The 15,127-nt window shown below is 41.8% G+C and overlaps 1 protein-coding gene across 1 annotated transcript in view; it reads left to right on the top strand.

Moving 5' to 3' along the window:
* Positions 1 to 15,127, top strand: part of LOC148030489 (sugar transporter ERD6-like 4) — a 112,766-nt gene that overhangs the window by 72,903 nt on the left and 24,736 nt on the right. The window contains exons 8-9 of the mRNA XM_087686828.1: positions 6,291 to 6,355; positions 6,502 to 6,594. Coding sequence (XP_087542954.1) covers positions 6,291 to 6,355; positions 6,502 to 6,594 — 158 coding nt within the window. The remainder of the gene's footprint in view (positions 1 to 6,290; positions 6,356 to 6,501; positions 6,595 to 15,127) is intronic.

The raw sequence follows: 15,127 nt of genomic DNA, 5'->3' as shown, positions 1-15,127 counted from the left end.
GCAGATTTTTGTGAGGCGGAGGTTATGGACGTTCAGTTACACTTGCCCAAGGATAAAAGTCCTGGTTGGGATGGTCTCACCAATGAGTTCTTTGAGTTTTTTGCCACCCAACTCGCGAAACCATTGACGGCTTTGTTTCAGCAGGTGTGGGAAACGGGGATCATGCCGTCCTCATGGAAAGAAGGTCTTATTAAACTGCTTCCAAAAGTTCCTTCGCCGCCCATGTTGAAACAGTGGCGCCCAATTTCTTTGATGGGTTCTATGTATAAAATCTTTTCCAAAGTAATGGCGAACCGGCTCCATAAGCATCTTCCTGCCATTGTGCATCCTCTCCAATATGGTTTCATTAAGGGCAAAAACATTTTGCACAATGTATTAAATGCGCAACTGGTGATTGATTATGCAAGGCATTCTAATCAGGAGGTCGTACTGGTTCAATTGGACCTGGAAAAGGCTTTTGATTATCTGGACTGGTCTTTCATTGCAGAACTTATGTCTACTATGGGCTTTGGTGCTTGGATGTCTCGTCTGATCTACACTATCAGTGATGCAGCGTCTTCGCGCGTCATGTTGAATGGAGGCGTTACCAAGCCAATTGTCCTTGCCCGCTTTGTCAGACAGGGGTGCCCTTTGAGTCCCCTCTTCTTTGCCCTTGCGACTCATCTAGTTCTTTCGATGTTATCTCACATGGTAGCTTCTTCTCAATTGGCTGGATTGTCGCTTCCCTCTGGACAACACTTCATTAGTCAATCCTTGGCTGATGACAGCTTTATGATTCTACGTGCGGACAAGGATAACCTTCGCAAAGCATTAGATGTTTGGGCTCTCGTTGGTCAGGCTTCCGGTCTTCGCATCAACGCTTTGAAATCAGCCATTTTCAGCTGCACGGAGTCGGATTTGCAGTCATTGGGCTGGCAGGGAATGGTTTTTCCCCGTGGCTCCATTGTCAGGCATCTTGGGTACCCTTTGGGTGTTGATGTTCCCCCAAAGCAGCTACTACAGTGGATTTCATAGAAACTGGCGGCTAAGTTTCTGTATTGGAAGTCTCAGGCCTGGCCCTTCCCTGTTTGCCTCAAAGTAGCCCAGACAATTATGTTGCCAATGCTCACATATTTCTTGCCATTGCTGCCCCGGACTACTACTACACTGAATGCTCTTACTCAGTCTATTCGTTTCATGTTATGGAAGAAGGATTCTTTGCATGCAGGCATTTCTTGGATTTCTTGGTCACATGTGTGCACCCCCAAACGCATGGGTGGAGGGGCTATTTTAGATGCCCAAACTTATATGCTGGCACTCCGTTGGTCTCTTTTTCGCGCCATGTGCTCGGATCATCATCCATGGGTCGTTATAGCCCGTTATTTTATTGAGGATCACGGGCTTCTGCATGGTAATACTCAAATCCGGAGTTCTTGGTGGCATGTTCTTAATGCCGATTCTTGCTTTTCCAGTTTTTCTTCATCTCTGCTTGCCCATTTGGTGTGTTCCTAGAGACAGGTCCTCCGGAAGGCGCAGTGGCATCCAGCGGAGGATTGCTTAGCTACTAATTCTTTTCAATTGGAACTGTTGGCAGTCTCGCGGTTAATTTCGTGGGAAGGTAAACATGAGCTTCGACCAAAATTTAACCACATGGCACGTTTGGGCTTAACTTCGGTAGCGGATGCCACCCTTGCCAGTCGCAATGTGTTGATATCGTTTCGTACAGCCAGGAGGCTTTTCAGGATCCCTTGTGGATACATGTATTTATGGGAACAGCTTTTGATGGTGCTCCAGAGCAGACAACCCTTTCCTGCCCTTGCTACGGATCGTCCCTGGCAGGACTGGGACTTAGCAGGCCGACTGAATTTAGAAAAGGCTTCAGCTAACCAGATGTATCATCTTCTCATTAAAGATCATCAATGGCTGGTTACTAAAGCTAATTCTCTATGGGGATTGCATAAATCAAGGTCATGGTGGAGGGTAACTGTGATAGAGGGCTGGTTGAACAAGACACCCTTCAAATATAAGGTCTTTCTTTGGAGGGTGATGATTGGTGGTCTTCCGCCTGCTTCAGCCCTTTCCAAGCGTTGAATCTCCAACGGCAATTGTTTCTTTTGCACCACCACTGTGGAATCTGCCCGTCGTTATTTTATTTCTTGCCCCCTCGCTCAGAAAATCTGGTCATTCTTGTTAGCCGTTTGGCGAGCGGTGGTTGGTTTCTCGCTACGCGTGTTTGATTGGGTTTTTGCACGGCCCAAATATCCCACACCGACACAACCTCATATGAAGATCTTGTTTCACTTTCTTCGATATTGGGGCCATTGGCATAACTGGACCATTCGGAATGCTTTTCTTTTTGATTCCGCCTATAATGTTCAGCGGCATATTGCGCGGCTTAAAGGTCACTTGTATTGGCAGATAGATCTTCTTCGGCACTCTGACATATTCCCTCGGGAGAACTTACGTCCCTGGCATATGGCAATTTCCTCTGTGTCTTTGCCATGACTTTGTAACTCTTTGGTTGTCTGGTTCTTGTAGAGAGTTAGTGTGTACACATGATGGGGTAGAGCCATCGTGTATCTTGTAATCATGCAAACTTGTACCTTTTTCGTAATTAATACAATTACCTTTTACGAAAAAAAAAAGAAGAGAGAGGTTTGGGGTATGTACAAGTGTATTGTGGAGAGGAAGCATAAACAACACCTACAATTTACCCCAAAAGTGACCCCAAATGGTCACAAACAGGCACTTGAAACAATCCGATAGTTTCCAACGTATGCCATCGAATGTGTCGTACTGGACAGGATGGATCGGATGAGTTGACCTGTCCATCGCACGCGGACAACTAGGTGCTATGCATTTGATGCTTCTACTAGAAAGCACGTGCTTTCCAACTCCTTGTCGCCTATAGACTAGTCATCTTCTTGCCATGTGGGCATTCACACAACCATCCAAGTCAGCCTCCTCTGATGGGCTAATTATGATCATTTGGAGCACTATAACCACCAGGTGTACCTTGATTCCCAGCTTTAAACATGCTGCCTACTATGCCATCGTGATCTACTCTTTGTATCGCATGCACTTAAGCTTTTGCTTATGCAACTTGATAATGTCATCATGTTTGGAATCAACAAAACATTGCACGACAATTCTCCCACTGCAGTCCTGCAGTTTGCTACATACATAGCACCATCGTCATGGCTGTCAACACACCCGTATGCCACAGTATTACAACCAGCCACCCTCAAAACAATCACCAACCCAGCTCCTCACAGCATGGCCACATCAATCATGTAACTCTCCACTCTTTCAGGCAATAAGATTGCTCCAAAATAAGTACCAACCGTTCATCACGTAGCCCTCTCGATTCTTGTTGCTGTTGATTAGCCTCAAAATCATAGGCCGCCCCGCTCCATCAGCCTTGCATGAAACCAACCTTTTGAATCGTGCTGACAAGTTAAATGCCCTCCTCATCAATCGGTCTCCAAATAAGTGCAAGTCAACCCACAATGGCACACAAACCTCGTCTTCGAGTTTATATACCTCCAGTCATCTAATGTGTAGAGAAGATGTCCGGTAGATGAGTCAAATATGCCCCCAGAACTCGAGAGCTATGTCAGCTATCTTTGATGTGTAAATTTGAATGGTTCTTAATATTAATGCGTTGGTAGTATCCATGAACTACACTCCCAGACACGCAAGCAGCCCCTCCTGCTTCAACACGATGATAGCAGCCCTCCCTCTCTAGCATGAAGCACACGGCCCATCTACCAATCCAGCACCAATTGCAACTATGTTTTTCAATGTTCCATAGAGCTCCTCACCTTCAACATCCTTTTCAGGAGTGATTTGGAAATATGGATTTGAAAAGATCTGGACCCATTTGTCAATTGTTTTTCTTATCATCCTTGTATCCTAAGATCGCTTCGTTGAACTTTTCTAATACAATCTCATTGGCTATGTTAGCACCCATCAACACTGCACATTAAATACCAAGCATCTCGTCTATTGCATTGCAGTTGTGACCGACCAGCTTTGCAACCTCTAACACAACATCCAGGCTCTTAGCTGAAAAATATAACATTGCATAAGTGCCCTCCCGCTTGGTCTCATTGCTTCTCATCCACATTGTGCACCCTGCTTTGAGCTAGTATTTCTTCCACAACCTGCTCACTTTTAAAAGTCACAAATCCAAATCCACGAGACTTCCCTTCAGTGGTGGAAGTGGTAAGACCCTCAACAAGAAATTTATTTGTCTTTGATTTCTTGCTTCTTGTCTTTGTTTTCAGTACAAAGTGTTCTATCAAAAAAACATGCTTTTGAAAATGAATTCTGTGCTCCATCACACATGATTTGAGGAGTAGTGCAAAGTCGAATCTATACCATGCAATCATATAAGCATTGCTATACGCGAAAAGATGGATGCACTGAAAAATAGTGCCTAGCCTATTTACAAGTGCCCAATTGTTGCACTCCGCTCCACCCACCCAAAATCTCACAATCACTCAACATGAAAATGGTTCTCATGATGTTGACCAAGTAAACAAACCATCCCTCAACTGTAGGCGTCCTTTATGACCCTCAAACTCACCCACCCATCTACCTTCCCACTCATTTGAAAATTCCTAATTTGATGATGAATATCCCAACTCTCGTGTATGTAGAAAACTGTGCATGTACAATGAAGGTGCTCTCTCCAGTGCACGTGCATCTAAGGTTTATTGCATATAGTTGCAGCAGGCATCATGCCGTGCTAGTGCTCAAGGATGGTGCAAAGAGTTCATCAACCCAACCATAGCACAGAAGTAATTGAAAAAATTCAAGAGATGACCCCCGAGTGTAGTGTATTCGACAAGTGCAATGTGAAGTGCTTGTGAACCCAAGAATCCTTGTGATATGCAAAGATATTGGCAAGAAAATATACCCGTTTCAGTTTGTCCAGTAGCTACCATCAAAGTCTTGCTCCAATCTGTTTAGAAAAACAGCAATCTCGACCAAGGCTATCAAGTTTTCAAGCTAAAAAAATCCAAATAAAGCGACAACAACAATTCTTACTCTAGACAAACACAAAAATTCTAGCTACAAAGCAACAAAACAAACAGTTACACCAATAACTAAACCCAAAAAATCCAACCTATCTAATGTTTCTCTAGGGGTTTTGGTTTATGCGAAAGTGCCTGACAATGGGACATGCTCTTGCTGCTGTATGGAAGGAGGATATGGAGTGTAAGTACCGGGCACATTTAGATTGAAGTCGCAAACTTGGCTCACAAAAGATGTAAAGTCAATGTGAAATGGTCTATGAGATAGGGTTGTCATACTAATAAAAAGTCTAACTGAATTGAAGAAAAAAGAAAGAAATTTTGTCTAAGGCATCATCTCTTGTATTCACAATCAAGGGCCACAATAATAAATTGTGTAACTAATGTGATGTGCCCATATTGACAAGTCTAGTATTCCAAGGAGAGTAATGTGCCTCTTCAAGGTACTCTTGATTTTGAAATGATTTGTACATAGTGAAGAGTGAGGGAGTGGGTAATGTTAATAGTCTATTGTGAGTGGGTGATGCCAATACATAGTTGTAAGATGAGCATATCTTCCTTTAAACATCAATAAACATATTGTGTTGTAGTCCGGGAAGGAATAGCCAGCTTAATGAACTAGAATTGAAATGCCTCAGTAGAACATCTACAAATGTGCTTTGTTTTATTTCACCTCCTCAATGCATAATTTGCTATCTTATGGTAGCTTGACCAGTGTCAATCTTTAGGTAGGGTGAAGAAACCTGCATCTGGGTGTTGTTATCTGCATGGTGTGTGACGTGGGCCTGTGTGTACATAGCTGTTGTGGTCTTTGGATGAATTCTGCTAAAGTCAGCTGTGAAGGTACTCAGGCATGACTTCTGGAAAGAAACTGGAAATAAGCAAACACACACTTACTCTTTTATTTTCAGAAATGTTACTAGAACTTGGGGCAGCATCTTGTCTCAGTTGTATATAAGGCAAGCACCATAGAGAGCTTTTTACAAACAAGGCCACCTGCAGAGTCATTATTCCTCTTGAGCTCATCCCCATGGACCTGTCTGGAACTTCAAAAGACTGATTGTGACCTAACAGCTTTCTTCAGTCTAAGAAATGCATCCACCCCTAAATTCCCTTTGCTTTTTGTCTCTTGTATTGAATTGAGTGCTCGTGCCTTTGATTGGACATATGAATGTTGAATGTACACAACTTGGTTTTATGAATGCAATGGGCATGATTTTAAAATGTTTTCCATTTGAGTACTAAATGTGTTATTTACTTTTTTTGCAGGTGCCCTTCCATGCACCTTATTGATCATAGGCCTTTTCTTCATTCCTGAATCTCCAAGATGGCTGGTTTGTACGTTGTAAAGATCAACAAAGACTCACAAATGCTTTGTTCCAATATGTTGAATTTATCAAGTTGGACCCTTTTTTCAAGCAGAAGTAACTTTCTTGCTTTGTTGTAGATATTCTTGTGAATCAAATCTTATGTGATGCAGGCAAAGATCGGTCGTAGCAATGAATTCAAGGCAGCCCTACAAGTGCTTCGTGGGAAGAAAAGTGATATCAGGGTAGAAACAGAGGAAATCCAGGTATCTAATTCAGCAAAAAAACATCAGACTTTCAGCAGAATAAAAAGTTTAAGCAATCCAAGACTGAACTGAAGTTTTTAAGCGAGTGTTCCACTAACATAATTCAATTAATTATGCATCGGATGTGAATGATGTTGGTTTGCTTCATTTGCGATTTATGAAAAAAAAAACAATAGGCTCCAGTCCTACGATTCATGCCTGTGGTTGAAAGTTGAAACATAGTTCAAGCTTGAAAGGTTTTGACATACTAGGAGGAGAATCAGGGACTGCTAGTTTGAGAAGTTTCTGGGCATTATATTTTTATAGCTTTAGTGTTCAGGAAGAGTGTATACTTGTAAAGCCTTTCAGTATGGAAGGCCTGAAATTGATTAAAAATGCTGGAGCGTTTTTGAGACTATCAGAAACCAAGCGCATGGAGTGGCAGAGATTTGTAAAACACTAATAGCTTAGGAAAGTGGAGCTTGGTGAACATGATGCTGATGATGTTTGGGAGCTATATCCAAGATAGTAGTGTAAAAAATCGAAAATGGTTATACACTGCCATGATTTGAGAGATGGCTTTTGTCAATCATGGAAACTTTAAACATCTTGAGAACTTGATCCTTTTAGGGTAAGGGGTCCAATTAAGGGACACCCCCTACCCCTACCCCTGCCTCTGAACCTACCCCTGCCTCTGAATGCCTGCCCTCTGCTTACAGTTTGCCTGTCCCTGTTCCTGTCTGCCTGTGAGGCAGCAGTGCAACCAGTGCTACTACTCTGCCAGCTACATAGCACCAACCTGCAGTGCCTGCCAGTCCTGCCCAGTCTGCCACATCTACTTTCCCATCTTAAACATGGATTTGGACACAAAAACAGCAAAAACAGTGACCAGTACTTTATTCAGCAGCAAGCTGTGAATTACAAAATGGAGACCAAGATCGGTAGCCTACACAAGTCGCTGAAATCACTGATCAATAACACTAAAAAAACCATAACAACAAAATATATACTATTCAATGAAGCCTAATGTGTTGGAGCTCAGCTGGAGGGGTGAGCAGCAGTTCCAGGAGTGAGAGTGACGGAGAGGGAGAGAGAGTGAAAGTACGATTAGATTTGAGTGTACCAACAATGTGTTGGTACACAAAGAATAAAATGTATTTATACTTAGGACACATAAAGGGTGCATTCACATGTACAATTGAATAATGTGCGTGTACTATACACGGAGGTGAAAAAGGGCCTTTAGCCCAACAACCTCCCACTTAAAGGTCCGAAGCGAACCTCTAACCAACTCCCACTAGTCGTATGCAATGCTCATGCTAAGCTTTGCTTAGACTTTTGGTGAGAACATCTATATGGTTGTCCTCTGCTTTGATTTTGGTCAATATGATTCGACCATCTTTTAGAATCTGTTTGATAAAGTGATATCGCACATCTATATGCTAACCAAATACACAACATTCTGGCTATCACATCCCAATACTGCAGTACCCATAGACATGCCGAGATCCTCTGCAAGTCTGCTCAACCATATAGCTTCCTTAGAAGCTTCAGTAGCTGATATGTATTCAGCTTCAGTAGTACTCAGTGCTACGATGTTCTGCAACCTGGAACACCAAGAAACGGCCCCACGAGCAACTGTAAAGACATACATGCTAGTGGACATACGAGTGTCCAAGTCACCTGCCATGTTTGCATCACAATAACCCTGCAAACTAAGTGCACCCTACCCATAGCAAATACACTTTCTTTGTGTACCCTATAGGTATCAAAGAATACACTTGACAACTTTCCAATGTGTTTTGTCAGGATTTGATATAAACTTGCTAACAACTCCCACTGCATGAGCAATGTTTGGACGAGTAGCAACCATAGCGTACATAAGAGAGCCACAAGCTGATGTCATAAGGGATTCGCTTCATAGCATTGGCTTCCACATCATCTTTTGGGCTATTGGCTTTACTAAGCTTAAGATAAGGAGGTAAGGGTACCCCAAAAGGCTTAGCTTCAGCCATGTTAAATCTGTCCAGTACCTTTTCAATGTACTTTTCTTGAGATAAAAACAACAATTTTTGCATTTTATCTTAGCGAATCCTCATGCCCAAAATATGCTATGCATTCCCCAAATCTTTCATGGAGAAGGCTGATTTTTGAGAGCATCCAAGCTAGTCTTTCTTTTCCCAGCTAGCAACATATCATCCACATACAAAACAAGTATGATAGGGCTGCCATCTGTATCCTTTTTCATGTACAACCAATGATCTGCATGGCTGTGTGTAAACCCATGAGATAGCCTAAAAGTGTCAAACTTTTTGTACCATTGCCGTGGTGCTTGCTTCAGCCCATACAGGTTGCGTTTTAGTTTACACACCATCTGCTCTTTTCTAGGAACTACAAATCCCTCGAGTTGTTTCATGTAGATCTCCTCATCAATGTCACCATGTAGAAAGGCTATTTTCACATCCATTTGGTACAGCTCTAAGTCTAATACAGCAGTGAGAGCAAAAAGCACACGTAGAGTGGTCATCTTCACAATAGGTGAGAAGACCTCTTGGAAGTCAATCCCTTCCTTCTGTGCATACCCTTTAGCAACCAGTCTTGCCTTGTACTTGGGTTTTCCATCAACTGTCTTTACTTTGTAAACCCATTTGCTTGGAAGAGGCTTCCTTCCTTTGGATAATGACTCAAGATCCCAAGTATCATTAGCATACAAAGATTTAATCTCTTCTTGCATAGCTAGCTCCCACTTACTGTTGAATTGGCATGACTTGGTCTCTTTGTATGTAGGAGGCTCACCCTCATTTGTAAGCATCACATAATGTAAGGAGGGGTCAAACCTGTGTGGTTGCCTTCTTACGTGTATAGACTTGCGTACCCAATGATCTACATTTTCAGGAATTGGGTCTACATGTGGAGGTATGTCATTTTCAGCATTTAGTGGTTACTGTAAGCCATTTTCAGCATGCTGTTCATGCTGTACAACACCTTCATTTTCATTACTAGCACTTGCATTTTCATAATCAACAAGTCTATCTTGTTGTCCATGACCTCCTTGTGCTTCTATTTGCTGTCCATCATCATCTAGCTCAAAAATAATCGGCTGATCATCAGTTTTAGCCTATGGTACAACACCATGAGGTTCCTCATTTGAAGTAATAGGTGGCTGCAAATTCTGAAATTTGACATTTTTCATATCTTCATTAGAGACTAAAGTACCTTTCAGTAATTTTGCCTCATTAAACACAACATTACGGTTGCGAATAATTTTCTTGGACTGAGGTAATCACACACTGTAGCCAAATTCACCCTCATCACCATAGCCCATGAAGATGCCTTTGGTGGATTTTGGGTCAAGTTTATTCCTCAGCTTATCTCGAAAATGCACAAAAGCATCGCAGCCAAATATGCGTAAATGGTCATATGAGGCCGATTTGCCAGACCAAACCTCCTGAGGGATGCCATTATTTAAGGACCTGTTTGGAGAGCAGTTGCAAATATGAATGGCGGTTTTGAGTTCCTCTCCCCAAAATTCATGAGGGAGATTAGCAATGGATAGCATGCACCGCACTCTTTCACGTAAAGTCCTAATATATCTTTTAGCTACCCCATTTGAAGAAGGGCTGTAAGGAGTTGTAAGCTCCCTCTTAATTTCATGCAAGTCACAAAAGGACTTGAATTCAATAGATGTGAACTCACCCCCATTATCAGTTCTCAAGCATTTCAGCTTTCTACATATTTGAGTGGCCACAAATGCATGAAAAGTTTCAAAAACAGCATATACTTCATCTTTCTTTTTCAACAGGTAAACCCAAATCTTTCTGGAACAATCATCAATAAAGGAGACAAAATATGTAGCACCACCCAACGATTTCACGGACATACTACATACATAAGAATGCACTAAGTCCAAGACATTGGACTTACGAGAGACACCAGAGTAAAATGACATTTTTATTTGCTTTTCAAACTAACACTTATTACAAAAGTCAAGTCTAGAGCCTTTTTCATCAACCCTCTTCAAAGAGGTAAGAACATCAAGTCCTTTCTGGCTCATATGGCCTAATCTCTTATGCTGTAATTCCAAATGACAGCCAATTTCAGCAACTGCAAGAAACTTGCCATTCAAAGCTTTACAGTGCAAACAATACAAGGTGCCCTTCTTGGTTCCTTTTGCAATCAGCATGGAACCCTTTTTCACTTTCCACAAACCACCACCAAACAGTGTAGTGTAACCATGCAAGTCAAGCTGACCAATAGATAGTAAACTCTTTTTGATGCTAGACGCATATCTGACATCTTTCAACACAAGCTCTCGCCCATTATCGAAATACAAGTGTATAGTGCCAATCCCATCAATGTTGCAAGCATGGTTATTTCCAAGATACACCTTTCCATAACTAGCTGCATTGAACATAGCAAAACACTCCAAGCAAAGAGTTACATGGAAAGAGGCATCAGAGTCTACAAATCCAAGTCTGAGTGACACCATCATCAACTGACAAAAGTGTATCAATCACATCAGCCTTGGTAATATGCATATCCTACATGTGACATACAAGGGCATCATAATCAACTGCACATAATATATCAGCCTTTGTATTCGAAAGCTCCTCTATGACTACACTGGAGGCCTTATTGGCCTTTTCCTTGCCTTTGGCTGCCTCGGATGCATCTGTCTTATCCTCTTTCTTCTGTTTGTCTCTTGCATTTTTCTTTCTCTTTTATTTCTTATTGTAATACCTGCAATCAGGCTTCTTGTGGCCCTTCCGACCACAGTGATAGTAAGTAATGCCACTCTTTTCCTTTCCTTTGCTCTTGCTTTTGTTTCTCTGTCCAACATTTGCATTTTTCTTTTCAGCCCTGCCTCTTACATTATAAGCTGAGTTGTTGCCATTTCCACTAGACATACGTCTAATTTCTTCATTCAAGATTGAACCCCTTATCCCATCATATGAGAAATCGGGGTTATTGCTGAGAGAAACCACCAAGGTCTCCCAAGAATTAAGCAGTGCCATGATAAAAAAGATTGCCCTCAACTTATCATCAAAATCCAAATTTGCATCCTTGAGGTGATTTAAAATGCCAGTAAATGCACTCAAATGCTCAGCTGCAGGCTTTGACTCATCTAGTCTCATATTCACCAACTTGCGCATTAAATGCATCCGATTAGCAGGTGTGGTGATCTCATAGGTAGTTTTCAGCTTCTCTCATATTGCATAAATGTATCTAAACCCTTAAATGTCTATTAAAATGTCATCAGTGACACCCATCTTAATGTAAACCACAACCTTTTTTGTTAACTGTGGCCCAATATGCATCAGACATTTGTGCGGGTTTATGTTCCTACAAAGCATCCTCACAATCCTTTAGGAATAATATGCCTTGTATACAGTCTTTCCAAAGGTCAAAGCCATGACCATCAAACTGTTCAATTTCCATCAAACTCTTGATGTCTGAACTGGAAGAAGTTGCAGCCATTTTATCATGAACACAAGAGTAAATGCCTTGGACTGTAGAAGCACAAGTTGAACCAGCAAATACACTGCTGTTCTTTCTCAAACAGTAATAAATCTTTGCTGTTTGTACATGAACTAGCCACCACAAGGGCAAAACATGCAGAAATTTACCAAATTCTGCACAAAGCCCCAAAATTTCAGGTCCAATAGTGCATAAATGTCAGCCAATCTGACCTAGCTGAGTAAAATTTTACAATGCATGAAAAGCCCCAATTTTCGGGGGTTCAATGTTAGGAAATTTTACTCAAAAGAGCGAAATTCTAACTAATTTGGCAAAATCCCCAATTTGATTGAGGTCAACATGCACAATATTTGCAATTTGTGACCTGAATGTCATTGCCAGGCATATGCGGGATTAAATCTTGGAAAAGGCTCAAATTTTTTGGGTTCAAATTTGCACAAAATTGATGACTGTGCTTTCACGCATGAACTCCCGTGAGTGGAAGGAAACAAGAGACATTTAGAAATTTTAGTCTTAAAAAAAATGATTTCTGTAAAAAAAAAAAGAAATGAGAAAGGGGTTCGTTGACCTACCATCCGGGTCCATGACCTATCAGGTGTCACATCGCCTGCCTGTTGATCGCGCTGGTGTAGGTCCGTGACCTGTTAGGCGTCACGTTGCTTGCCCACCTCGTGCTGGTCGCGTTGGCGCTTGGTCGCTAGCGTGTCATGTCTGGTGCGTGCATGCCCTGCAAGTTGCGATTGCTTGTCATGGACACACGTGCTTGTTGCAGATCCAACATGCCTGCCATTGCCCGTCGCCTGCTACAGCCTAGTCATACCACATGCCTGAGGTTCGTCATGCTTGCTGTTGTATGTCCGCTTGTGACCCGTCGTGTGACTTGTTCGTGAGCAAAGTGTCGACTGTCAGTTAGTGGTCTCGGGAAGTGTGCACAATCTGTGCTCTGATACCAATTATTGGAGCTTAGTTGGAGGGGTGAGCAGTAGTTTGAGGAGTGAGAGTGACGGAGAGGGAGAGAGAGTGAAAGTACGATTAGATTTGAGTGTACCAAGAATGTGTTGGTACACAAAGAATAAAATGTATTTATACTTACGGCACATAAAGGGTGCATTCACATGTACAACTGAATAATGTGCGTGTACTATACATGGAGGTGAAAAAGGGCCTTTATCCCAACACAATGGACAAGATTGCCAAGCTTGAGGGTGAAGTGGAAGCATGAAAAAGAAGTAAAAGAAGCCATGCAATTAGAGATTCAAAAGATGAGAGAAGAAATTAGAGTCTTGAAAAGCACTAGCTACGAAGAAGGGGAAATCCAAGACGATACCATTAATACCATTAAAGAAGAATTCTCCAAGTTGGTAACTAAAGATATAGATGTCAAGCTCAAGGCCATGCAACAAGGATGGGTGGAGTGGTGAAAATGAATATTAAAAAGAAAGTGGATAAGGACAACCATTGAGAGGAAGTGCACATTGCCAATGCCACGCTTGAAGAAGAGAGGATGAGACAAGTGAGGTGCTTGAATGTAAGAGTCAATAACATACCTCATAAAGAGAATTCTTTGCTTGAGGAAGATGTAAGGCTCTATGAGTGCGGGTTGTATACAGAGAAGAGGGTCCACTACCCTCCACTATTTAGCTTTGAGGGTAGGGAAAGAAGTGCAAAAGTGCCCCTCATAGTGAGATTTCAAGATGAGTGGAGAGAATGACCTTGAGAAAGGCCATACTATGAAGACTCCTAGGAGACCCATCTACATAGATGATGACCTATTGGAATCTAGGTGGAATACAGGCGCACCCATATTCCCAAACTAATCTATGCTAGGAAAGAAGGCAAAAGGTAATATATAGGGACAATAGAGTCATCATTGATAGCAAGGCGGTCAAATAGGGACTCATGGCCCATGAGATAGATACTCCAGATGTACAGATGACAATGCTTTGGACACATATAGGGAGGATGGAGGAGGTTATGGAGAACCAGAATTTGATTATACTTATAGATACACATCAAAGCCTTGAGAGGGGTCTACCTAGAGTGCATGGAGATATGTATAGGAGTCCACATATAGAGGCTACAAGAGACATCAAGGTGCATGAGGATTAGGAGGTGTGATAGTACTAATTGAATAGAAGCTATAGGATCAGATTTGCATCATGGCATGTGACTCTAATGCTGTATACATGTAGATTTGTTAGATTAGAATTCAACAGCATGCACACTCATGCATATTCACAGTGAACAAGTGAACAATGAGAGGAGAGTTATTGGAAGGTCACATTCATTATGGGAGAATGATAATGAAAGTACAATCCCTATGGTACTAAAATACCACACCCACTGATGGGCGTTCAAAAACCCTTCTCATTAAAAGATAAAACATGCATGTAGATAAGGGAGCGTTCATACTAGAACTACGGAGGAACATGATAAGGGAATGTTCATAGCCAAAACTAGAGAGTAACATGATAAGTGTAACAAACCCCCCTTAAGTGAACATGATAAAATAAAAAGTGCCCATGGATAAGGGAGAATTTACATTGGAAATATAGAGGAACATAAGTGTAACAAGACTCCCCTTGAGTGAATGATGTGATTGTATACAAGGAATCAAGAGATCAATCCCCAAATGGTAGTAAGGCTAAAGCCTTGCGAAAGACTTCAAATTGCCCTCTAGAGAGCTTTTGCAAACGCATCTGCCAAGTTGTCCTATGTAGGGACACAAACCAAGTCAATCTCGCTTGCATGAAGCCTCTTTCTCATATATAATGATAATGCACATCAATGTGCTTAGTGCGAGCATGGAATATTGGATTCCTTACATGTGGCATGGCACTTTGACTGTCAATATGGATAGGAGTGGGTGATTGTTGTTCCACACTAAGATCGACGAAAAGGCGTCTGAGCCATACACATTCCAAAGTAGTTGTAAATGTTGCCTTGTATTTAGCTTCACACCTAGATGTAGTCACTATAGACTGCTTCTTGTTAAGCCAAGTGAGCATGAATCACCAAGCATGAAACAATTACCATTAGTGGCAAATTGCATGTCAAAACATCCAACCTAGTCACC

The sequence above is a fragment of the Lygodium microphyllum genome, chromosome 10 (assembly GCF_053477565.2).
Source record: "Lygodium microphyllum isolate KBCC chromosome 10, Lygodium_microphyllum_v1.1.10, whole genome shotgun sequence".
Lineage (NCBI taxonomy): Eukaryota > Viridiplantae > Streptophyta > Polypodiopsida > Schizaeales > Lygodiaceae > Lygodium > Lygodium microphyllum.
Note: the sequence above shows the minus strand (reverse complement) of the source record. Positions and strands in the feature narration are given on the sequence as shown.